The sequence below is a fragment of the Brassica napus genome, chromosome A10, assembly GCF_020379485.1.
Source record: "Brassica napus cultivar Da-Ae chromosome A10, Da-Ae, whole genome shotgun sequence".
Classification (NCBI taxonomy): Eukaryota; Viridiplantae; Streptophyta; class Magnoliopsida; order Brassicales; family Brassicaceae; genus Brassica; species Brassica napus.
The window spans coordinates 2,777,045-2,802,185 of NC_063443.1; the positions used below are offsets into that span (position 1 = coordinate 2,777,045).

A 25,141-nucleotide genomic window follows, 5' to 3' on the forward strand; every position below is an offset into this window, starting at 1 on the left:
TATTTTGCATAGTATTTGATTTTTATTAATAATAATGGTGAAACTATAACTAATTCCTATAAGCTGTTACTATCTATATTATTAAAGTTGAAGTACACATTGAGATTGTTTGGCAATATTGATAGTAGTTTAAAAAATAGTACTGTTTGGAAACATGAATAGCAGTAAGTTAAAAAAAATAATAATGGGCTTATGCTATTAAAAATTAAAAGTTCATTACATTATATTAAAAAGTAATGGGTCTATATTACTTAATATATATTTAAATCAAAATAATAGTTTAAAATTAATTTATATCAAAAATTCATTCAAAAATATACATATACTCAAAATTTGATTTTTACTAACATATTTTCCAATAACTATTATAAAAATATTTTTAATATTTATAAGAAAAATACAATATAAAGCCCAATTTCAAACACCAACTTAAATTATGATTTTTAAATTTCACATTAAATTTTAAAATATAATTTATGTGATTATTTATATGATTGTACATATAAAATATTATTAATTATAAGAAAACTATTTGATGGTACGTATTAAATAAAATTAATTATATGATAAAACATATTTTGGAACCTATGATGACACATATAGGATATATATATATATAATAGTGATTAGGGATGGGCATTCGAGTTCGTTTTCGGGTCTTTTTGGGATTCCGTGTTCATTTCAGATCTTTGAGGATTTGGTTCGAATTTGGATAACCAATTTAAATAGGTTTGGTTTAAATATTTGGATAGAAAATTAATAATTATTTAAGTATTTTTGAAGTTTTGAGTATATTTTAACTATTTAAGATATTTACGTTTGATTATTTGTATATATTTTCAAGCATTTAAGCTAACTTAAAAGTATCATATATATTATGGATGTTTTTATATATATTAAATCTAGAAATAGTTGATATATATATAAGTATATAAATCTATTTTGGATACCCAAAATACTTCGGTTCAGATCGGATTAGATTTCAGTTCTTCAAATACCAAAATTTTAAATAATTCGGATATTTAATCAATTCCGGTTCGGATTGAGTACTACTTATTCGGATTGGATCGGTTCAATTTTTTGAATTCGAGTTTTTTGCCAAACCGTAAATAGTGACATAAAAATCAAATAACATCATATTTAGAAAAAAAAATATACCCGCACGGGAGTGCGGGTGAAAATCTAGTTTTCATTATTTTGAATGAAAATATGGATAGAGATTATGAATACTTTAAGAAGTAATTATTTTTTTGTCAGAGGAATAATTGAACTTTTAGTAAACTAACAAGGCATGATATGTAGTATAGAATTGAACTTTAATATAAAACTAACTACAGTGAAACCTCTATAAATTAATAATGTTGTGACTACACCAAAACTATTATTTTTTATTAATTTATAGAGATATTAATTTATCGATATACTAATTGAACTAAAAACTCGATTTGAGACTATAAAATTATATTATTTTATAAAAAAAATTAGTGTATATTAATTTATAGAGTATTAATTTAAAGAAGTCATACTGTTGTTGTGTTTTTCAAACTAATATAATGGCTTGATTAATGTATTATGGAATTAAGTTTGAAGATAAACTAATGGGACAGTGGCTAAATTAATAATGCTTGCGGCGGGACCAATAAAAAAAAAACTAAATGGTCTTTTATTATATGATTTTATGTAGACCGACCGGTATGGCAAATAATTAAAACCAAATGTCAAAATCCACATGAGTTTTCTTTGATTAGTTTTCGATCCACGACGATGAGCCGAACAAGTAGGGTTAAGAAAGATGATCCAACGGCTGAGACTTAATCACAAAGTTACAAAAAGTCAAACCACCTTATCGCGATTACAATTCGTAGTTCCCAAGGAGATGGATTTGTGGGGTCCACAAAAAATAAGTTAATTTATCGTTAACAACTTCTTCTTCTTCCTTCAGACAAGCACCGTGTCTTTAAAAACAAACAATCGAAAAATTGGCAACCACCACAAACAAACTTGTAATCATCTCGATGTCGGAAAATCGCGCACTCCAGCGAGCACATATCCTCGCCAACCACATCCTCCGATCACCTCCTCTTCCCTCCTCCCTCTCCCTCGCGCGCGAGGTATGTCTCCAGTACTCTCCTCCGGAGCTCAACGAGAGCTACGGATTCGATGTCAAGGAGATGAGGAGACTGCTCGACGGGCACAACACGGAGGATCGCGACTGGCTCTACGGTCTCATGATGCAGAGCAACCTGTTTAACCGCAAAGAGAGAGGAGGGAAGATCTTCGTGTCTCCCGATTACAATCAGACGATGGAGCAGCAGCGAGAGATCACCATGAAGCGGATCTGGTACTTGCTCGAGAAGGGAGTTTACAGAGGGTGGTTGACGGATTCAGGTCCTGAGGCTGAGCTCAAGAAGCTAGCTCTGCTTGAGGTTTGCGGGATCTATGATCATTCCCTCTCCATCAAGCTCGGTGTTCATTTCTTCTTGTGGTATGTTTCTAGTTTTAGTATAAGGGATGCTAAGACAGAACCAATTGATTGAAGTATTGTGGTTTTGACTTTTAGTTCAAACCAAATGTTTAAGAAATTGTTTGTTGTTAATTAGACGTTTTATAGGAGATTATTGATTAGGCGATTTTACAACACTTACAACAGATTTTGAAAAATAACTTTCAAGAAACGGTCATTTCATTTAGATCCGATTTGTCGCCTAGTGCGCCATCTAGACCAGATTTTTAAGAACATTGGTTCAAACCGGTTGATGGAGTTTCAGTAACTTGATCTCAGCATTATTCATATGAACATGATTAGTTTGTGCTTTGGTTGATTGATATACAGATTTATTGAAAAAATAATTATTAGATCTATATGTAAATTTATAAGCTTTAATATTGTGTGATACTTCAGGGGTAATGCTGTGAAGTTCTTTGGAACAAAGCGTCACCACGAGAAGTGGCTGAAGAACACCGAAGATTATGTTGTCAAGGGCTGTTTTGCAATGACTGAGTTAGGCCATGGCAGTAATGTAATGATACTTCAGTTGCAAACTATTTATATATGTCTATGTGATTGTCCATGGCTATAATAATTTCTATTATTTATTTTCAGGTGAGGGGAATTGAAACAGTGACTACTTATGACCCAAGAACGGGTGAGTTTGTGATAAACACTCCTTGTGAATCTGCTCAGAAGTATTGGATCGGTGGTGCAGCTAAAGTAAGTAGACATATATGTCATTTAGTTTCTCCGTCTGATTTTATCAGATACTAACTTTGTATTACTTTTGTTTTTTCAGCATGCAACCCACACAATTGTGTTTTCACAGCTTAATATCAACGGAACCAACCAGGGAGTTCATGCCTTTATAGCTCAAATTAGGGATGAAGATGGTAACATATGTCCTAACATCCGTGTTGCCGACTGTGGACACAAAATTGGATTAAACGGTGTTGACAATGGCCGAATCTGGTACTCCACACACAACTCACTGTTCTGATTTTTTTACATTATAATAATTTTTTATTCATGGAAGATTGAAATATGATTAATAGGTTTGACAATCTTCGAATTCCAAGAGAGAATTTATTGAACTCGGTTGCTGATGTCTCGCCTGATGGAGAGTATGTTAGCGCAATCAAAGATCCTGATCAGGTAAACGCTACACCTTTGGAACCATTTTTATAATATGCTTGTGGAGTTGCAGTGGCAATGTTTTCAATTTTATTTTTCAGAGATTTGGAGCATTCATGGCCCCTTTAACCTCTGGCCGAGTCACAATTGCATCAAGTGCAATTTACTCTGCAAAGGTATTTGATCTCTTATTCAAACAATGTTGTGATAATATGAAGCTGACTGTTTCAGGAATAAATGTATTGATTAAGATTTTTTTTAACTGTGAAAGGTTGGATTAGCTATTGCTTTAAGGTACTCGCTTTCGAGAAGAGCCTTCTCTGTTAAAGCTAATGGTCCTGAAGTGCTCCTTCTTGATTATCCAAGCCATCAAAGGCGACTGCTACCTCTCCTAGCAAAGACGTAAGGATCTTTATGAGTTGTGACTATTAATATATAAATTAGATAACCATACTTACCGTTTCTTTAATAGATATGCTATGAGTTTTGCTGCAAATGACTTGAAGATGATATACGTGAAGAGGACACCTGAAACCAACAAAGCCATACATGTTGTCTCGAGTGGACTCAAAGCTGTTCTCACCTGGCACAATATGCACACGCTTCAGGTGAGAACCAATATACCGTTTATGTGAAAAGCCTCCTATGAGCAACACTAAGGTGATTCTTTTTTGTACTTTCTAGGAATGCCGTGAAGCAGTTGGAGGGCAAGGTGTGAAAACGGAGAATCTAGTTGGTCAGTTGAAAGGTGAATTTGATGTGCAGACTACATTCGAGGGTGACAACAATGTATTGATGCAGCAGGTAAGGCTAAGACACATGATTGTGAAACATGATCTCCTTCTTTTAATGTGACTTATTCGTTGTTATTGTGGAGTTTAGGTGAGCAAAGCACTTTTTGCAGAATACGTATCGTGTAAGAAGAGAAACAAACCTTTCAAAGGATTGGGATTGGAGCACATGAACAGTTCTCGTCCTGTTTTGCCAACTCAGCTCTCATCTTCTACCCTCAGATGCAGCCAGTTTCAGGTTATTTGCCTCATAGTTTTTTTTTCTCCCTCTTATCATGTCTTTAGATAAACTGGACTCTTTGCTAAACATCTCTCATATTTTTTTGTGGTTGTCAGAAAAATGTTTTCTGCTTAAGAGAAAGAGATCTTCTAGAAAGATTCACTTCTGAAGTTGCGCAGCTTCAAGGGAGGGGAGAGAGTCGAGAGTCCTCTTTCCTCGTGGTAAGCAGCATTTCTTCTCATACAATCGTGCCTCTCTTCTCCAGACTTTGGTACTAACTCAGTAATGGTGTCTTGCAGAATCATGAACTTGCTGAGGACTTAGGCAAAGCTTTCACAGAGAAAGCAATACTGCAAACTATTCTGGATGCTGAGGCCAAACTACCTGCTGGCTCAATGAAGGTAAGTTAATTTAGTCGTTTATGGAGCTGTTGTGTAGACTACTCTTATTACCAGAGGAAGTACACTGAGTAGCACCATGTGTTTTGATGATATAGGATGTGTTGGGTCTTGTAAGATCAATGTACGCATTGATCAGCATTGAAGAAGATCCGTCGTTCTTGAGATACGGTTACCTCTCAAGGGACAACGTTGGAGATGTGAGGAGAGAGGTTTCTAAGCTCTGCGGAGAGCTTAGACCTCACGCGCTTGCACTGGTCAGTTCATTCGGGATTCCAGACGCGTTCTTGGGACCCATTGCGTTCAACTGGGTCGAAGCCAACGCTTGGTCTTCAGTTTAGTTTCTACGTATAACCTCTTCCGAATAATCCACGTCTGTGTTCTTTAATATTTTTTTCTGAAAACTGTTGTTTTATGGTCTTGGTAATAAATTGGGGTAATGTAAAATGTATCCACGGTTTAGTCTTTTACCCAAACTGGTCCAGATCAGGACCGGATCTGAGATCCTGGGGATCTAAACATTCTTTCAATAAATTTTATAAATTTTTTCTTTTTCGTAATTTGGAGGCTTGTTCCTATGTAAAAAACTTCAAAAAATTTTGGGGTCAAAGCCAATGTTTCACATGGCTGTGCTCAGATCCGGCCATGGTCCAGATGAAAGTCAACTTTCGGTTTCTCTAAGGAACGCAAAAATCCTAATCCAGTTTCAGCACTTGATGTATGTTATATTGGCATTGTTTCAACGCTTCTAGCTTATATTTATTTTGATTTTGGCTTAGGAGAAAATGAGTTTTTTTCTTTTTAGTGCATGCATGATAGGTATATAGTTCTGACTTCTGAGTCAGATGAAGCAAGAAAATTGTTCTTGGAAGCTAAGTCCATGTGATATCTGATCCAAATCCTCTGCTCACCTTGAATCAAAAAGTATACTTTACAGTCATTCTCATGTCAAATGCTACTTGTTACGACGTCACTCACTTTTGATGAAATGTTTTATTAATTGTGCTCACATGGCAAGACAGAAAGAGGAGAGTCTCTTCTTTATCAAATGTGTTTCTTTTGTATATACGTGAAGAGGACACCTGAGACCAACAAAGAGATTCATGTTATCTCAAGTGGACTTAAAGCTGTTCTCACCTGGCACAATATGCGAACGCTTCAGTTGTCTTATCCAAACTTTCATGTGACAAAGCTCATATGTACTGATGTTATATATTTTTTGCTTGGTTCTTTTCAAGGAATGTCGTGAATCTTGTGGAGGGCAAGGTGTGAAAACAGAGAATCGAGTTGGTCATTTAAAAGGCGACTATGATGGGCAGACTACATTTGAGGGTGACAATAATGTTCTGATGCAGCAGGTAAGCTATCGACCATTATCAATTTGTTTTGACTATACAATGTTACTTACTGGTTCTTTTGTGGAGATAAGGTGAGCAAGGCACTTTTTGCTGAGTATGTACCATGTAAGAAGAAAAAAAAAACCTTTCAAAGGATTGGGATTGGAGCACATGAACAGTCCTCGCCCTGTGTTGCCTACTCAACTCACATCTTCTGCCCTCTGATGCAGCCACTTCCAGGTCATAATAACTCATATCACTCTATTCATTTCTTTAGATGAATTCAAATTTTTGTTAACACATCACATGTATTGTGCCTTGGCAGAAAAATGCATTCTCCATAAGAGAGCGAGATCTTCTAGAACGATATACTTCTGAAAGTTGAAGAGATTCAAGGGAGGGAGAAAGCAGAGAGTTCACCTTCCTTTTAATTTGGTTAGCATTTCTTGTCACATAACCTTTGGTTGAGTTTCTCATATACTAATGGTTCTCTATGCTTGCAGAGTCATCAACTTTCTGAAGATCTAAGTAAAGCTTTCGCAGAAAAAACAATCTTACAAGCCGTTTTGGATGCTATTAGTGATGGGCCTAACTCACACCCAAAAGCTATCTCATGAGTGGAGATTTACCCATAAATTTATATATTGCCCAAGGAACTACATTCCACACGATGTGGGATATATTAATAGCCCCTCTCGAGATGTGGATGGAAAACGATCCAATCGGAAACAGTCCAAGTCTAACATCTCGGAAATACCACAGCAAGATGAGCCATTTTTATAGGCTACATAGGTAGACAACTATTTATATGGGAAATCATCTGTTAGGCTTAATCATGGACTCTGATACCATATTAGTGATAGGCCTAACTAACACCCAAAAACTAGCTCATAAGTGGAGATTTATCCATATATTTATATATTGACCAAGAAACTACATCCCACACGATATCGATGTGGGATATATTAATAGATGCTGAAGCCAAACTACCAATTGGTTCCATCAAGGTAATCATGGTCACTGTCAGCCAGGACCGGTTTTGGTAACAGCCAAATGAAACATTCGACTTACATCCTAAATTTTAAAGATCTATTATAAATAAATCACATGACCACCAAATTATCAAAAATAATTATTAAGAATCTAAGATTAACTTAAAAATATTTACAGTCCCATAAATCTCAGATTTGATCATGCGGTTAGCTGAAGCATAGTCTTCACTGCTCTTAACACAAAAATTTATAATAAAATGTGAGAGTAAAGAACTGTTTCACTACTCTATAAGCATAATATTTATGGTCGTTTAGTCAAGGCATTAATTGTAGACTATAGGATGTGTTGGGTATTGCAAGATTAATGTACGCATTGATCTGCATGGAAGAAGATCCATCGTTTTTGAGAGAAGTTTCTAAGCTCTGCAGAGAGCTTAGACCTCACGCGCTTGCACTGGTCACTTCATTCGGGATACCAGACGCGTTCTTGGGTCCGATTGCATTCAACTGGGTCGAAGCCAACGCTAGCTTGGTCTTCAGTTTAGTTACTACAAATAAACTCTTCCAATAATCCACATCTCTCATGTGTTGTTAATATGTATCCACGGGTTAATCTTTACCCAAACCGGTCCAGATCATAATATGGAATAAGTTTTATTTCTCTATGATTACTAAAAAATTGAAAAATATACATGTCTCCATATATAAATGAAGTTTTTGTACTTTTATTTTATATTTTCTCAAAATGACTTGCTCTTAGATTGATGATCATTCATATATAGGAGACTAGTAAACTATTCATTTTAAACATAATTGATCAAAGACATTTAAGCTACTACAAGAGAGAAGACGTAAAACATTAATTTATTTTGGAAAAGAGAAACAAATAACCATAATCTTGAACTTATATAAACTCTCTAGTCGATGTTACTATAGAACTTAGAAACTAGATCACTTTTTCTTAATAAGTTTCTGACTACTGCCTCATGCGATAATTCAAATCTTATAAGATTATGATTAATTAAAATAAAACATCAACGAGCGAGAGCCAACTTCTGTTTCTGAGATTCCGAAGGAAATTTCACATCTGTGGCTAATCCGAGAACCTCAAATAGTCGAATGAGGTACCAAGTGATATCTATCTGCCACCACTCCAGTCCTTGCCTCGCCGACCACTCAAACGCGTGGTGATTGTTGTGCCAACTATCTCCCATCGTAACTAAGCTTAGCCACCTTCATTATATATTTATATTCACAAGATACTCAAACAATGTTTTAAAAAAGTAAACAAGATAATTAAATATGATTAGGAGAATTCTTAATATTATATTACCAAACGTTTTGAGATGTGTCGTTAGTCTTCCACGGCCTCGTACCCCAAGTATGGCCTACCGAGGCTACGAGCCATGTCACGTGGTACCCTAGTACACCTCCAACGCCCTGTCATCAAATATCATCGTACCATTTTTTTTATTATTGTACCCAAAAAGTTATATCAAGATGTTTCATGCATGCATGTATTCTTTTAACTACGTACTAGTTAACGTTTCTTACATATTATTCAGCAAAATGAGAAAAATAAACAAAAAGATTACCCCTCCACATGTAAGGTAAGGTAAACCACCGTAGAGATAGAGGACGGTCCAATACATTAAGACTTGGAGACCAATTGTCTTTCGTAGAAACCTATAGAACCATTGCTTCTTCAAGTCCATCACGTTGTTACGTCCACCACACTGTTACAATAATTTTCATTGTTATAAACAATAACATAAGTCATACAATTAAGAAAATATACGTTGTGTTGTGTTGTTGTTGTTTCTATTTCTGTCTAATAAGTTGCTTGCAACATTGTGAAAATTTGAAAATGGTATAATATTAACATTTTACCAAAAATATATATATATATATATACGTTACCTTATCTTTTATATAAAGGGTGTCAAATATCCACATGATATGGCTGAACAAAAGTCCTTCCTTAGGGCTATGTGGGTCGCGGTCCGAATCACTGAACTGGTGGTGGAACCTATGTATGCTCACCCAATCCAGTGGATCACCCTGAAAATATTAAATATTCTTTCTCTAATTATACTTCAAATAAAAATAAGCATTTGATATATATAAATATAATGATACTAATTAATCGGTTTTGGTTGACAGTAAAAATATAAACCATAAATAGAATTTTGACCTGAAGAGCGAAAACAGCAGCGTAAGCAAAAGGATATTCAAGCCATTTCGGGAGCTTAAAGCTCACATGAGACAAGTTCCTATGGTACGAGAATGTGATGAGCAGGTTAGTCACTGCGGCGAGAATCAGACCGAACCGTAATGCTTCCCATTTGTAGTTAAATGGCGCCAGGAGACACCAAAAATGCACAGTCGTGACGGTTAACGCTCTTGCTATATCAGCCGACGTCCAATATCTCTGGAAATATGGTCTTTTCTCTTTACGCACCATGTCGCTTTGGCTAGAGCCATCGTCTCTAGTGGGATTACACATAACAAAAACCCTAGAGGAGTTGCACTTGTTTTAGTTGTAACTTATGAAGTTGTATGAACATATAGATTGAGGGTATATATGGGCTAATGTTGTTGCGTTGCGTCCACCTTGTTAAATGACTCTTCTTAAATGCTCTCTAACTACATTTTTAAATTTAATCTTTACTATCATGGTAGCATCACATGTTTTTACCCATTCCAACACCTCAACAAGGTTTTTTATAGCCTATACCTTAATAGTTTACCATTATTAAATAGAAAAGATCATTAATTGGTCCGTACTTGAGTAAATTACGGCATTTCTACTTACCACCCAACACTTAAATTGGGTTCTCTCCAAATGGGGAATTAACTAATAAAGTCCTAACGGCCGAAAGCCATTTCTTAGACCAATTTTCTTTATATATTTAGATCATTTAAATACGCAACGTAGCAAACCCTACTTAAAATCTGGTTAGTTAGTCCAAACATTAATATTTACACAGTTAAGATTTTTACGACGTCATTGTGATGCCTATCCATTTCATGCAGTAGTAAACACTTGTGGTTGTTTGGTATCTATTAAAAAACATAAACAAAGCTAGCATTTTTTCAAAGATGATAACAGAGACACAATATAACTATTTGCAGTAACGTAACAATCGCAGAGTTAATGAAAGAAATACAAATCCATGTCACCAGAATAAAATTAGCACCCGAAAATGTGGTTGAACAATAAGCATATTTGATGATATATTCTAAAAACCTAACTGAAGTAATTTAACCTCTCTTCACTAACAGTATCCCAAATCTGAGCTTTGACAGATTTGTGGGATAAGACCCATAACTTCTGCCTCTTCACTACTTTTGGTTCAGATTGTATTCTCTTGTATTGGCTTTATTGGGCTAAGACCGATAACTTCTGCCTAAATTTCTTTAATTATTTCCTTAATAGTACAATATTTTCTTAAAGTGGTGTATGCTTTTGGTAATAATATGTATCTCCCAAGAAACCAAGCAATGGTCATGATAATATGGGACATGATCCTATTTAATCGCGTAATTAAGTAGAATAAATACAGTATCTCAGCAGATGCTTAGGGAAAGGGATTAAAACAAGAGATGAAATTTCTTGTGACGCACGAAAGGAATCTTTACTTAGAAGTCAACTCAGAAATATACTTCAACTAACTCTCTCACTCCCTCATTCTCGGGAACGTAGTGGAAGTGAGACCTGATTTCGTCGGAACCCCTAGAATGTCGGAAAATTGCGCACTCCGGCGAGCTAACGTTCTCGCTAATCACATACTCCAGTCACCTCCTCATCCTTCGAACAACTCCCTCGCGCGCGAGGCTTGCTTGCAGTACACTCCACCGGAGGTCAACGAGAGCTATGGCTTCCAAGTCAAGGAGATGAGGAAACTCCTCGACGGACACAACTTGGAGGACAGAGACTGGCTGTACGGGATCATCATACAGAGCAATCTGTTCAACAGGAAGGAAAGAGGAGGAGGCAAGGTGTTCGTATCGCCAGATTACAATGAGACGATGGAGCAGCAGCGCGAGATCAGCATGAAGCGGATCATGTACTTTCTCGAGAATGGTGTTTTTAAAGGATGGTTAACGGAGACAGGTCCTGAATCTGAGCTCAAGAAGTTTGCTCTCTACGAGGTTTGCGGGATGTATGATTACTCGCTATCCGCCAAACTCGGTGTTCATTTCTTGTTATGGTATGCTCAAGAAATAAAATTAATAACAATATGCTTTTATATTCATTTCATATGACATGATTTGAGTTCAGGGGTAATGCTATTAAGTTCTTTGGGACAAAGAGGCATCATGAGAAGTGGCTGAAAGACACTGAAGATTATCTTGTCAAGGGCTGCTTTGCAATGACTGAGTTAGGCCATGGAAGTAATGTAAGAGAGAACTATATTTCTAGTGTCATCATATGACAACTATATAACGTGGTGATCTTTTGATTTTAATGGTTTCAGGTGAAGGGAATTGAAACAGTGACTAGTTATGACCCAAGAACTGAGGAGTTTGTGATAAACACTCCCTGTGAATCTGCTCAGAAGTACTGGATCGGTGAGGCAGCTATTGTAAGTAGTTTGTATGCTTCAAAACTCTTTTTCTTTCTTTCTCTACACAGATCTTCCATCCATATACTAACCTTTGGTTGTTCAGCATGCAAACCATGCAATTGTGATTTCTCAGCTTGAGATAAACGAAACCAACCAAGGGATTCATGTATTTATAGCTCAGATCAGAGATCAAGATGGAAACATATGTCCAAACATCCACATTGCTGACTGTGGACACAAGATTGGTTTGAATGGTGTTGACACTGGCCGGATATGGTTAGTAGTACACACAACTCAATGTCATTTCATGTACCTTATAATCCTTCTTTGAAGATTGCAATATTCATTATAGGTTTGACAATCTTCGGATCCCAAGAGAGAATTTACTGAACTCAGTTGCTGATGTTTCACCTGATGGAGAGTATGTTAGCGCTATTAAAAATCCTGATCAGGTAGCTGTTAAAACCATGGTTAGGAATCTTAGGATAAACTTTATATAGTTTTGTGGAGTTTCAGTGACAATGTTTCAAATTTTATAACAGAGATTTGGAGCATTCTTGGCCCCTTTGACCTCTGGTCGTGTCACCATTGCTTCATGTGCAATTTACTCTGCAAAGGTACATGTTTCAGCAATCCTATCTTCTCTGAGAATCAACTTGACTATACTTGCAGATTCTTAATATGTGGCAGGTGGGATTAGCTGTTGCTATAAGATACTCACTATCAAGAAGAGCCTTCTCTATTGTAGCCAATGGTCCTGAAGTGCTCCTTCTTGATTATCCAAGCCATCAAAGACGACTTTTACCACTCCTTGCAAAGACGTAAGGATCTTTATGACTACTACTATGTGATCCCTCTTGGAAAATTATTTTATCTTAACTGAATCTTATGTACACTAGATATGCTATGAGTTTTGCGGCAAATGACATGAAGATGATGTACGTGAAGAGGACACCTGAGACCAACAAAGAGATCCATGTTATCTCAATGGGACTAAAAGCTCTTCTCACCTGGCACAATATGCGAACCCTTCAGGTGTCTTATCAAAAATTTCATGTGAGAAAGCTCAAATGGGCCATACTGATGTTATTTTAATTTTTTGGTTGTTCTTTTTTCAAGGAATGTCGTGAGGCTTGTGGAGGGCAAGGTTTGAAAACAGAGAATCGAGTTGGTCATTTAAAAGGCGACTATGATGTGCAGACTACATTTGAAGGTGACAATAATGTTCTGATGCAGCAGGTAAGGCTAATGAACATAATCAGTGCTGTAGTTTTCCCATGTTTTGACTATACAATGTTTCTTATTGGTTCTTATGTGGAGTTTAGGTAAGCAAGTCACTTTTTGCTGAGTATGTGTCGTGTAAGAAGAGGAACAAACCTTTCAAAGGATTGGGATTGGAACACATGAACAGTCCTCGTCCTGTATTGCCTACTCAACTCACATCTTCTACCCTCAGATGTAGCCACTTCCAGGTGATAATAACTCATATTCCTCTAAACCATTTTATTTAGATGAATTCAACTTTTTTTTATCAAACATCACTTGTTTTTTGTCCCTAGCAGAAAAATGTATTCTGCTTAAGAGAGCGAGATCTTCTAGAAAGATATACTTGTGAAGTTGCAGAGCTTCAAGAGAGAGGAAAAAGCAGAGAGTTCTCCTTCCTCTTGGTTAGCATTCTCACAAAACAATTGGTTGCATATACTAATGGAATTCTCTCCTCATTTTCTACATCTCCTATATGCTTGCAGAGTCATCAACTTTCTGAAGATCTAAGTAAAGCTTTTGCGGAAAAAGCAATCCTACAAGCCGTTTTGGATGCTGAAGCCAAACTGCCTGCTGGCTCCATTAAGGTAAACAAGGTCACTGTTAGCCATGGCCAGTTCTTGGCACAGTCTTGATGAAACATTTGCCTAACCACCAAATTTTAAAGATCTATTTTATGTAAATAGCATGCGCACCAAATTATCAAAAAAAATTATTAAGATTAATTTAAAAATGTTTATAGTACCCTGGCTGAACCATAATTTTCACTACTCTGAGCACAATATATTTTTAGACAATATGAGAGTAAAGAACTGTTTCAATACTCTAAGCACAATAGTTGATGATCTTTTAGTTTGATTTTTTTTTGTAACTTATGCTCTTTTAGTTATGACATTTATTTATATATAGACTAGGTACGTGAAGACTAAAAGAGGAACCAAACTAAACTAACTAGCATCATCTATTTTGATGATAGGATGTGATGGGTCTTGTAAGATCAATGTACGCATTGATCTGCATGGAAGAAGATCCATCGTTCTTGAGATACGGTTACCTCTCAAGGGACAGTGTTGGAGATGTGAGGAGAGAAGTTTCTAAGCTTTGCAGAGAGCTTAGACCACACGCGCTTGCACTTGTCACTTCATTCGGAATACCAGACGCGTTTTTGGGACCGATTGCATTTAACTGGATCGAAGCCAACGCTTGGTCTTAAATATTATGTTGTACTAGAAATAATCCCTTCAATAATTTCAAAACAAATTGTTGAAGCTGTCGCATTGCTGTATTACTAGTACTACTAGTAAAAGAGGATATTCTCAGCTTTTGACAGTTCTGTAATAATAACTGACAAATTACCATTATAAATAATTTGTTGCAGAGGTTTTAGTGTATTTGTAGTTTGTACAATGTACTGTACATAGTAAAAACAAAGAGACTTTTTTCTTTTCTTGATAAGAAGAAAAGAGTTGTTCTATGTAGATATGTTGTTGCTACAATAAGGCACAAAAGGAAAACAATGACAGACATTACACAGATGTATTATATTAATGTCACTGTCAACTTCTTCTGAGAATCTATTTTATCAAAAAACAGAAAATAAACAAAACTTCTGAAATAAATTTTACACCCTCCTCTTCGATGCACCATATATCATGTTGTTGAGACTAATTATTAAGACTCGGTGTATTTGAGTAATAGTAATGATTCATCTCTACCGGCTCTACCTACCAGCTAACTGTAAAATGGGTCGTCTTTTTTTTTTTTGACATCAAATGGGTCGTCTATGAACGAGGATTTAACTTTTTTTTTGAAGAACCTACTTATATATATAGATACTGTATTATATAAATACGTAGCTGTCCTGGCTTATAAACCAGTTAGTCCTGAAATTAATATCTACGCATATGAAAACACTATAGAAAACGCATTAATTATGATGATTATTAATCTGATTTAATTTCTGGGTGCAAGTACTCTATAAATAATTGGGTTGATTGATAGTTGAAGTCAAATACGACTTTAGACGGACCGCAAAAACGATATCTCGATGATGGGGAAACAAAAGGACGCACGTGAGCAGTGTTCTAAAATGCGCTATACGTTCGCTGTGCGGTGAACCAGTGCCTAGCGTATAGCTGTATATGCGGACGCCTAAATGGGGTCTAAGCGGACACACATATATATATAATTAACATGAAAATAAAATAATATTAATACTAAGAGAATATAAAGAGGAAAATCGCATAAAAAACCTTCAAGGTGGCAGCCACTTACACTTTAAACCCTGAGATTATTTCACAAGCACTTCAAACCTTCAAAGTGACACTTTTATCAAAAGAAACCTCCAACCTGGCTTACTTTTACATCAAGTCAAAACGGTAACCGGTACTGTTCAAAAACGATGACGTGTCGGTTTTATCTTTTTTTTTTTTAATTTTTTTTTAATTATTTTATTAATAAAATAAATATTAAAAATAATAATATAAAAAAATCATACAAAATCAAAAAAAAATCACTAAAAATTCACAAAAAAATCAAATTATTCACCAAATTTTTTTAAAATTTTTTTATTAATAAAATAAGAATCAAAAATACAATAATATAAAAAATTCATAAAAAATCATAAAAAATTCAAAACAAATCATAAAAAGTCAATAAAATTCACAAAAATTCATAAAATTCACAAAAATATTTTAAATTATTTTATTAATAAAATAAATATAAAAATAATCATAAAATTTTACAAAAATAAAAGATTCACAAAAATCTTTATATTATTTTATTAATAAAATAAGTATAAAATACACATAATATAAATAATCATTAAGAAATTGAGACAAATCACAAAAATTCACAAAAATCAAGAATAAAATTATATGTGGTTTTATAAAAGCGACTAAGGAATAACGTGCATTGAGTGCTATAAACTGGCTACCCTCAAGCTATCATTAGTATACATTCTTCCCTAACAATCCTAAACTTTTTCAAATCCAACCAACACACATAGAACATAACAGATTAAAAAATATCCAAAATAGTAGTCTGGGTTATGATTACTCTGACTTAGATTAGAAAAATATCATTATTTTATATTTATTTTATTAATCATAACCCAGAGACTGTGAATTTTAAAATATTTAAAATATTTTTTGTGAATTTTAAGATTTTTTTGTGAATTTTATTGACATTTTATGATTTATTTTCAATTTTTTATGAATTTTTTATACTTTTGTATTTTTATATTAATTTTATTAATAAAATAATTTAATTTTTTTTTGGTGAATATTTTGTTTTTTGTGAATTTTTAGTGATTTTTATGATTTGTTTTGAATTTTTTTATGAATTTTTATATTTTTTTATTTTAATATTTATTTTATTAATGAAATATTTAAAAAAAAAAAAAAAACCGACACGTCATCGTTTTTGAACAGTACCGGTTACCGTTTTGACTTGATGTACAAGTAAGCCAGGTTGGAGGTTTCTTTTGATAAAAGTGTCACTTTGAAGGTTTAAAGTGCTTGTAAAATACTCTCAAGGTTTAAAGTGTAAGTGGCTGCCACCTTGAAGGTTTTTTATGCGATTTTCCCGAATATAAAGTTTTCAAAACTAAGTTTTTAAAATCAAATAACTAAACAAGAAAAGAGAACATAAATCATAACAATACTTTTGGTAGAAATATAGGATTAGTGGCAGAGTGAAGGTGTAGAAGCGCTCTGTAACATAGACGCAGTTTTTTTTTTGGGTTTTTAACTCAACTTCATTTAACGTATTGAAACTTTAGTGTTAACAACTTAACATATTGGAACTTTAGTTAAACGTACGCTTATACAGTACCGTATATTCGGTGCATATTGCCGTATATGCGGTGCATATTGCCGTATATACATCCGTATTTAAGCAACCCGTATACTAAGCCGCACATGAGGATTTCGCTACGTTAACTTGCCGCACAGCGTATTGTTACCGTATACACGGCCGCACAGGGCGAATTTTTGAACACTGCACGTGATTCTGTAAGAGCATCCCCATTAGTGAACTTATGGAGGTTCACACAGATTTCAAAAAAAAATATTAAAATAATGAATAGTGATGAATATGCTTTTTTCAGTTCTTCCTAGTGAACCTGTGTTTGACGGGTTCATCACTGTTTCGTGGGTCTCACGACACGTGGCAATCTGCGATTAGTTTGATTTTTTTTTTAAATTAAATAAAAAAGTTAATAATAAAAAATTATAAATTTGAACTCCAAGAGAGGATTCACTAATAGGGATGCTGTAAGGCAAATCACGCATCTTAAACTTAATAAATACTATATACGTATGTCTCCATATATAATGAATTTTGTGTACTTGTGTTTTGATTATGTATGTAAAATGACTTGCTGTTAGATTGATGATCATTCATACTACTGTATACTATTAAACGTGGAGACTAGTAAGATGCAAAATATTCATTTTAAACAAATATATTTAAACTAATGATTCAAGAAATACACTTGATCAAAGACATTTAAGTCTACTATGACAGAAAGACGTAAAACATTCATTTATTTTGGAATACACTAAGCATGATTTTGGAAAGAGAAACAAATAACCATAATCTTGAGTCTTATATAAATGTTGTAGTCGTCTTTACTATAGAACTTATAACTTAGATTGCCTGATGCGAATAATTCAAAATCTTAAAATAAACATCAATGAACGAGAGCCAGTTTCTGTTTTTGAAATTCCGAAGGCAACTTCACATCGGTGGCTAATCCGAGAACCTCAAATAGTCGAATGAGGTACCAAGTGATATCTATCTGCCACCACTCCAATCCTTGCCTCGCCGATGACTCAAACGCGTGGTGGTTGTTGTGCCAGCTCTCTCCCATCGTAAATATGCTCAGCCACCTTCGATATATTCACAAAATACTCAAACAATGTTTAATAGTAAACAGGGCCGTCTCCAATTATTTACGGATCCTGTTCAAAAAAAATATTATTTATATATTTAACGATGTGATGGAGTAATTTTTTAAAAATTATATAGCTTTATTTATATAAATATTTTTTTTTTGAAATTATAAGCTCTAAATTTAATGCTATATCTAAACGTTTGAAGTTTTATATCATAACTTATATATTTATTTACAAAAATTCTTAATTTTTTTTTATTCGGACCCTGTTCGACCGCTCCACTTGTACGTGCTGTTAGACGGCCCTGATAGTAAACAAGATGTCATAATTTTTTTTAAAAAAATATGTCATAATATTCACATATAAAAAAAATGTTTATTTGCTTTCATTTTTCATTTTAAGATCAATTCGTATAGGTTATCTGATATTATATTACCAAACGTTACGAGATGTGTCTTTAGTCTTCCACGACCTCGAACCCCAAATATGGCATGCGGAATTTACGAGCCATGTCACGTGGTACCCTAACACACCTCCAACGCCCTGTCGTCATCAAATATTATCAAATTCGTAATTAATAGTTATATCAGGATGACAAGATCATGTTTCATATATATTATTCTTTGAGCTGCACACTAGTTAATGTTTCATACACATTATTTTGCAAAAAAATAAAAAAAGATTACCCCTCCGCATGTAAGGTAAGGTAAACCACCGTAGAGATAGAGAGCCGTCCAAAACATTAAGACGTGGAAGCCAATTGTCTTTCGTAGGAACCTATAGAACCATTGCTGCTTCAAGTCCATCACGTTGTTACGTCCACCACACTGTTACATTAGTTTGCATTGTTACAAACAACATAATACATCATATTATGAAAGATGATTATATTTATATCATGTACCTATACGTTACCTTATATTTTATATAAAGGGTGTCAAATATCCACATGACATGGCTGAACAAGAATCCTTCCTTAGGGCTATGTGGGTCACGGTCCGAGTCAGTGAACTGGTGATGGAACCTGTGTATGCTCACCCAATCCAGTGGATCACCCTGAAAATATTCAATATTCTTTCTCCAATTATACTTCAAATATTTAGCATATATTATAATACTTAATTATTAGTTAGATTCACTTATCAATAAACCGGGTTTGGTTGACACAAAATATATATAAATAGTAAATCAGTGTTTGACCTGAAGAGCGAAAACGGCAGCGTAAGCGATAGGATACTCGAGCCATTTTGGGAGCTTAAAGCTCCGATGAGCCAAGTTCCTATGATACGAGAATGTAATGAGCAGGTTAGTCACTGCGACGAGAATTAGACCGAACCGTAATGCTTCCCATTTGTAGTTAAATGGCGCCAGGAAACACAAAAAGTGCACCATCGTGACGGTTACCGCTCTTGCTACATCAGCCCACGTCCAATATCTCTGAAAATATGGTGTTTTCTCTTTACGCACCATGCCGCTTTGGCTAGGGCCATAGTCTCTAGGGGGATTACACATAGCAGAGCCTTGAGGAATTGCACTTGTTTTAATTGTAACTTGTGAATTGTATAAACATATAACATAAGCAGATATGGGTATATATGGGCTAATGCTGTTGCGCCAAGGTCCACCTTGTTAAATGAAATTCACGATTCTTCTTAAATGCTTTCTATCTACCTCTTTTAATTCCATCTTTAATATAAAGGATGGCAGCAGCACATGTTTCACCCATCCCAACCTTCAATTAAAGTTTTTTTCTACTGCCTATATACTTTGATATACCGTTATGAAAGAAAGAAGATCTATAATTGGTACGTAGATGAGTTATTACGGCATCTCTACGTACCAGCTAACACTTTCATTGGCTTGTCTCCAAATAAGGATATCATTAATAAATCCCCAACGGCCAAGGCCATTTCTTTGACCATATTTCTTATTTATATTCATTTAAATACGTAACGTAACAATCTATAGGGAGATCTAAAAGATCCACTTAATCTGACGGTCACTATTAGGATATACATCAATATATTAGAATAGACAATTTATCATTATCTATTATATACTATTCTATATTAGTTTAAGAAATTAGGTTGATTTATTCTCTATATAAACTATACATTTTGTAACATTATTTTCATGAGGACCTAATATATAATTCTTTCATTCTTTACTCTTATCAATTTATCATGGTATCAGTCAGCAAGAGCAAAAACAAAACTAAAAACATCAAACACTTCTAAAATCTTCATTTTCATGTTGCTTTGCAAAAATTACAAAACAACAACGCTTCATTCAGAATTTCTTTATTCATGACTTGAAGAAGAAGATTTTTACTCAATCATAGTTTTACGGTCTTTGCAAAATTGCAAATCAGAAACCTTATTCTCTATTCATTTGTTTCTCAATTTGAAGCAAGGAAAATTCATTCGAAAATTCAAGCATTCATTCATCAACTTTCGTATGGCTATTAGCTCACAAAAGATTCAGATTTCTCGACGGCAGTCTACCGGCAAGCGATTCACCCTACCGTGAAGATTGGACATCAAACAAGCATCTCATTATGGGATGGATAAAACAAACAATCAAACCAAAAATCAGATCATCTATTTCAACCCGCGAAATCGCAAAAGAGTTATGGGACATTCATCAAACTTACGCAACATTAACAACCATCGTTGTTTCACTAGCCTTTGAATTGTGTTACTACTATATTTTGAAGATCGTCCAATTTCATATGTGATAACATATATGAGCTTGAGAGAGGGTATTGGAAGATCTAGAACATCGACTTAATCCAACAGTGAATATTAGGATATACATCAATATATTGGAATAGAAAATTTATCAGTATCTATTATATAATATTCTATGCTAGTTTAAAAAATTATGTTGATTTATTCTATATATAAACTATGCATCATGTAACATTATTTTCATGAAGGTCTTAATTTTTTCATACACTTTTGTATTCTTTACTCTTATCAATTTGTCACAATCACTTACAATCTATTAATGAAACGTCTAGGTTACAGGCCCTTCTACTTCCATACATGGGCTGCACTGATGGAATGGCTTGACACCAGAGAGAGTACCTGCCCCATCACTCTTCGGCGAATTGCGGTCCAAGCGACTATTTACCGTTTTTGGTATGAGCGAAAATTCGAGGCTCTATAATGTTGTTGCATCTTCTCCTCCAATCATCTTCAAAACCATAGACAAACTGATCCAGAATATTCTCGTTGTAAGAAAGAACTTTAAGCATTCAAGAATCTGCTCTTAAGTTTTTTAGTTAAAAGTTAAGAAGCAGTTTCTTATATTCTGCTAAGAACCCAACCCTAAGAATTCTACATTAATCATGCTCTTATGCAAATGCGGCTAAAGCACTCATAGTTAATAGTATTTTTTAATATATGGGCATTTAGTGGTTGTTTGCTCTGTTTAGCATTCAAGTAGTCTGGTCTCTTTTTTGGCAACGTAGGACTAATCCGCTTTCCTTTTTGTACATATTCCATACTTATCAAAAAAAGAAAATCACTTACAATCTGGTTAAGTTGTCCAAAATATTTACATAGATGGAGATTCTTACGGCAGTTTGATGCTATCCATTTCATGCAGTGCTTTTAAGAATAGCCTTTGAAGCCTTCTACATCATCCCAAATTTTTTTTTTTTTGAGGAAATAGAGATATGAAAAAATATTAACCATGTCGCAGCATTCTCAAACGTTGAGTGGCTTGTCACGTCTTAGGCCAAGTCCAACCACACGGTAAAACAGCAAAATAGTGCATTGATTTGATGTTTCCTCTTTCCAACCCAAGGGTATATCAACCTGCATTTTAGTGTCATTTTCCTTTTTGCTAACAGTGACACACCATATTTGGTGCAACACTGTAGCAGACGGCAAAATTTTTTTTTTGTTTTTCTTTTGTTAAAACTGTTTATTTATGTATTGTTTAATTATATTTGATTTGTATGATTAGTTTATAATTAAATGATTTTTTTTAGTTATATCACCATTGTATTGTTATATTTTAATTGTTATAAATATTAGGGTGTATAAAACAAATATAAAATTAAATTTTAAATACATAACAAAAGTTTAATTCAAACATTCGTAGTTGTAATATTATAATATTTAGATCTAGTATGTTATAATTTAACTTTTGCTTGTGTGTTTAATTAATTAATATAACAGTATGTATTAATAATAATATTATTATATAATGTAAATACACTTAAATATAATTATTATTTTAGTTACAATTGTAATATTAGTTAATATATTTTAGTCATAAATCTATTAATATTTATCAAAATTATTAAAAATAAAAGAATTTGACTAATAATAAAATAATGAAGAGTATTCCTTTTTAGTGTAACATTTGATGTTGTGGTTGGAGACACAAAAACATTTAGTGCTAAAACTACACTAAAATAGTGTGATTTTGACACTAAAATGGTGTTATGGGTTGGAGATGCCCTTTAGGGCATCTCCAACCCCACTCTATTTTTCACTCTAAAATAGAGTTTAGAGTAAAAATGCTCTAATGGTACTCTATTTTCCACTCTATAATAGAGTAAAAAACGGGTTTACTCTATATATAGAGTAAGTTGTTTTTTGTTTGTTCATCACTCTATTTTTCACTTTAAAATAGAGTACTATTAGAGTATATCACAACTCTATTATAGAGTTACTCTATTTTATAGTAAAAAATAGAGTGAACCATTGGAGATGGTCTTAGACAAGTAAAGAACCTACACCACCTTTGTAGTAAGCACTTGTGATTGCAGTAACAACATCTATAGACTATTTTTAGTAACCATACTACTCATAGCAATTATCTTTAGCAGCAATTCAACGTATCAACCAAAAAAGTTAAATTTTAAAAAGTAACGATCGTAGAGTTAATGAAATAAATACAAATCCTGTAAACTAAATACTTTATTAGAATGACATATTACAGTATTTATACTAATTACAAGACTACAAATCCATGTAACCAGAACCTGATAAAAGCACAAAATAACAAATCACGAGTAGCTAGAATGTGGTTGAACGCTAAGCATATTGATGATATATTCTAAATCAAACTGAACTAATCGAACCTCTCGAGTCTTGACTAGTATCCCACATCACAACGTTATGGGCCAAAACACATACTTTCTGCCGTATTTACTTCTGGCTCAGATTGTATTCTCTTGTATTGGGCTAAGACCCATAACTTCTACATAGACCAAGTTGGGCTGTGTATTTTATTTTAATTTCCTTCAGTTTTAATAGAAAGCCCCTTGAAAACAACAAACATAAACTCATGAAATCAAGGCTGGGATTTAATTTATTTTTGATTGTATCGTGATATGTTATTCACACATTAGTAATATGAAATTAACAACTACCATCCGAAAATTTGACAACACAAATAAAAGTCGATAGTTGTAACTGCAAGGCTACAACTAATCAAATCATTAAAGAGTAGAGACAAATATTAGAGTTATTAAACCGGATTGTAGATATGATTAAACCGGTTAGCAATGTACATATAAATACTCATTGTATACGTTTATTTTTTATTAAGTGAAAATTACAGTTTGAAATCCCTAACAAACTTTACTCTCCCTCTCTCTTCATCACCATCTTCATCGAGCTTGAGCTCGAGCTTCACCAGCTCTAATATGGTATCAGAGCCAATCTGATCTCGTTTCTTCCGCTTCGATCATTGTTTCTCCGATCTTGGTGATGAGTTTTGCTTTCAATCCGAGGATTTTCGTTCTTCTCGATCGTCTCTGTGTTCAGATCGTCGTCTTCTTTCGGATTGTTACGCGTATCGTCTTTCTTTCTTTGTTCTTTCATCTTCATTGACCTTAGATTTGCGTTTTCTTTGCCGCAATATCTTTTTCTTGATCTCTGAATCATGGAGAATCCACAATCATCTCTGATTCAGCCGTCGTCCTCTCCGATCCCGCCGCCGCTCTCTGATCCTCATGCGAATCCGTTATATGTTCATCATGCGGATCATGCTGGTATTTCTCTGGTTTCTGAGAAGCTTAGCGGTCTTGGCAATTTTAATAGCTGGCGTAGATCGATGTTAATGGCCTTGGGTGCTAGAAATAAGGCAGTTTTTGTTGATGGAACGTATCCTGAGATAGATAGGAATCATTCTGATTATGGATCTTGGTCACGCTGCAACAACATTGTGTGTACTTGGTTGGTTAATGCTGTTGATAAACCAATTGCTCGGAGCATCATGTATCTTGATACGGCGCGTCAGATGTGGCTTGATATTCATGATCAGTTCAAGCAAAGCGATGGCCCTCGTACTGCTGATATCAAGCAACAGATCTTTGCTGAAGTACAAGGCACTCAGAGTATCAGTGATTACTACACAAAACTCAAGCAGCTTTGGGAGGAACTGAAGAATCATGACAGTCCGTATACATGTTGTTGTAGTAGTCCAGAATGTGCTAGTAGTAAGCACATTGCTCAGCGGGATGAACAAGATAAAGTTTTGAAGTTTCTCATGGGTCTCAATGATTCCTTTACAGCAACGCGTGGACAGATCTTGATGATGGATCCTAAACCTACTCTCGCAAAGGTGTTTAATCTCTGCTCTCAGGAAGAACGTCAGAGATCAATGAAGTCTACGAGTAATGTTGTCTTTCAAGCTTCTCAGGATACAATCCCCACTGATTCTGTTATTGCTGCTTACTCTGGAGGTTATCATAAGCCGAAGACTCGGCCTATTTGTTCTCATTGCGGTCTTCTTGGTCATACCGTCAACAGATGCTACAAGCTACACGGTTATCCTCCGGGTTATAAGCTTCCTAACAGCAACATGAATCAGCAGACGACATCTCAATCAAAGTCTCTGCAATCTTGGCCACCTAAGAGAGACAATGTGGCTAATCTCGTTTCACAGGATACTGGATGTATTTCTATGCATGACCACAACGGTGCTCATCTTGGGTCAGTTACGACAGATCAAATCCAGAAGCTTCTAAGTGTTCTCAACACTCCGCCAGTGTCAGAACAAATATCTCAGGTTTCAGGCAG

At 34.5% G+C, this 25,141-nt stretch overlaps 4 protein-coding genes across 4 annotated transcripts; 2 read left to right on the top strand and 2 right to left on the bottom strand.

Moving 5' to 3' along the window:
- Positions 1–1,932: 1,932 nt before the first annotated feature.
- On the top strand, positions 1,933–5,594 carry LOC106427074 (acyl-coenzyme A oxidase 3, peroxisomal). The gene is made up of 13 exons (XM_013867805.3): positions 1,933–2,485; positions 2,903–3,020; positions 3,104–3,211; positions 3,291–3,463; positions 3,547–3,646; positions 3,727–3,801; positions 3,897–4,027; positions 4,098–4,233; positions 4,310–4,429; positions 4,508–4,654; positions 4,753–4,857; positions 4,936–5,037; positions 5,133–5,594. Exons 1-13 carry the CDS (start codon positions 2,016–2,018, stop codon positions 5,373–5,375), a joined length of 2,028 nt encoding a protein of 675 aa, XP_013723259.2. The 5' UTR covers positions 1,933–2,015; the 3' UTR covers positions 5,376–5,594.
- Positions 5,595–8,210: 2,616 nt separating this feature from the next.
- On the bottom strand, positions 8,211–10,056 carry LOC106427049 (delta-9 desaturase-like 5 protein). Its single transcript, XM_013867778.3, has 5 exons — positions 9,558–10,056; positions 9,284–9,424; positions 8,959–9,099; positions 8,697–8,803; positions 8,211–8,596 (listed from the first exon to the last, which is right to left on the bottom strand). Exons 1-5 carry the CDS (start codon positions 9,867–9,869, stop codon positions 8,398–8,400), a joined length of 900 nt encoding a protein of 299 aa, XP_013723232.2. The 5' UTR covers positions 9,870–10,056; the 3' UTR covers positions 8,211–8,397.
- A 1,019-nt stretch (positions 10,057–11,075) lies between these two features.
- Positions 11,076–15,407, top strand: LOC106427050 (putative acyl-coenzyme A oxidase 3.2, peroxisomal). The gene is made up of 12 exons (XM_048743490.1): positions 11,076–11,577; positions 11,649–11,766; positions 11,845–11,952; positions 12,038–12,210; positions 12,287–12,386; positions 12,477–12,551; positions 12,625–12,755; positions 12,834–12,969; positions 13,054–13,173; positions 13,260–13,406; positions 13,497–13,601; positions 13,683–15,407. The coding sequence occupies exons 1-12, from the start codon at positions 11,105–11,107 to the stop codon at positions 13,830–13,832; spliced, it is 1,836 nt and encodes a 611-aa protein (XP_048599447.1). The 5' UTR covers positions 11,076–11,104; the 3' UTR covers positions 13,833–15,407.
- A 2,311-nt stretch (positions 15,408–17,718) lies between these two features.
- Positions 17,719–19,667, bottom strand: LOC106427048 (delta-9 desaturase-like 5 protein). The gene is made up of 5 exons (XM_013867777.3): positions 19,296–19,667; positions 19,011–19,151; positions 18,782–18,922; positions 18,532–18,638; positions 17,719–18,089 (listed from the first exon to the last, which is right to left on the bottom strand). The coding sequence occupies exons 1-5, from the start codon at positions 19,605–19,607 to the stop codon at positions 17,891–17,893; spliced, it is 900 nt and encodes a 299-aa protein (XP_013723231.2). The 5' UTR covers positions 19,608–19,667; the 3' UTR covers positions 17,719–17,890.
- Between the last annotated feature and the right edge of the window lie 5,474 nt (positions 19,668–25,141).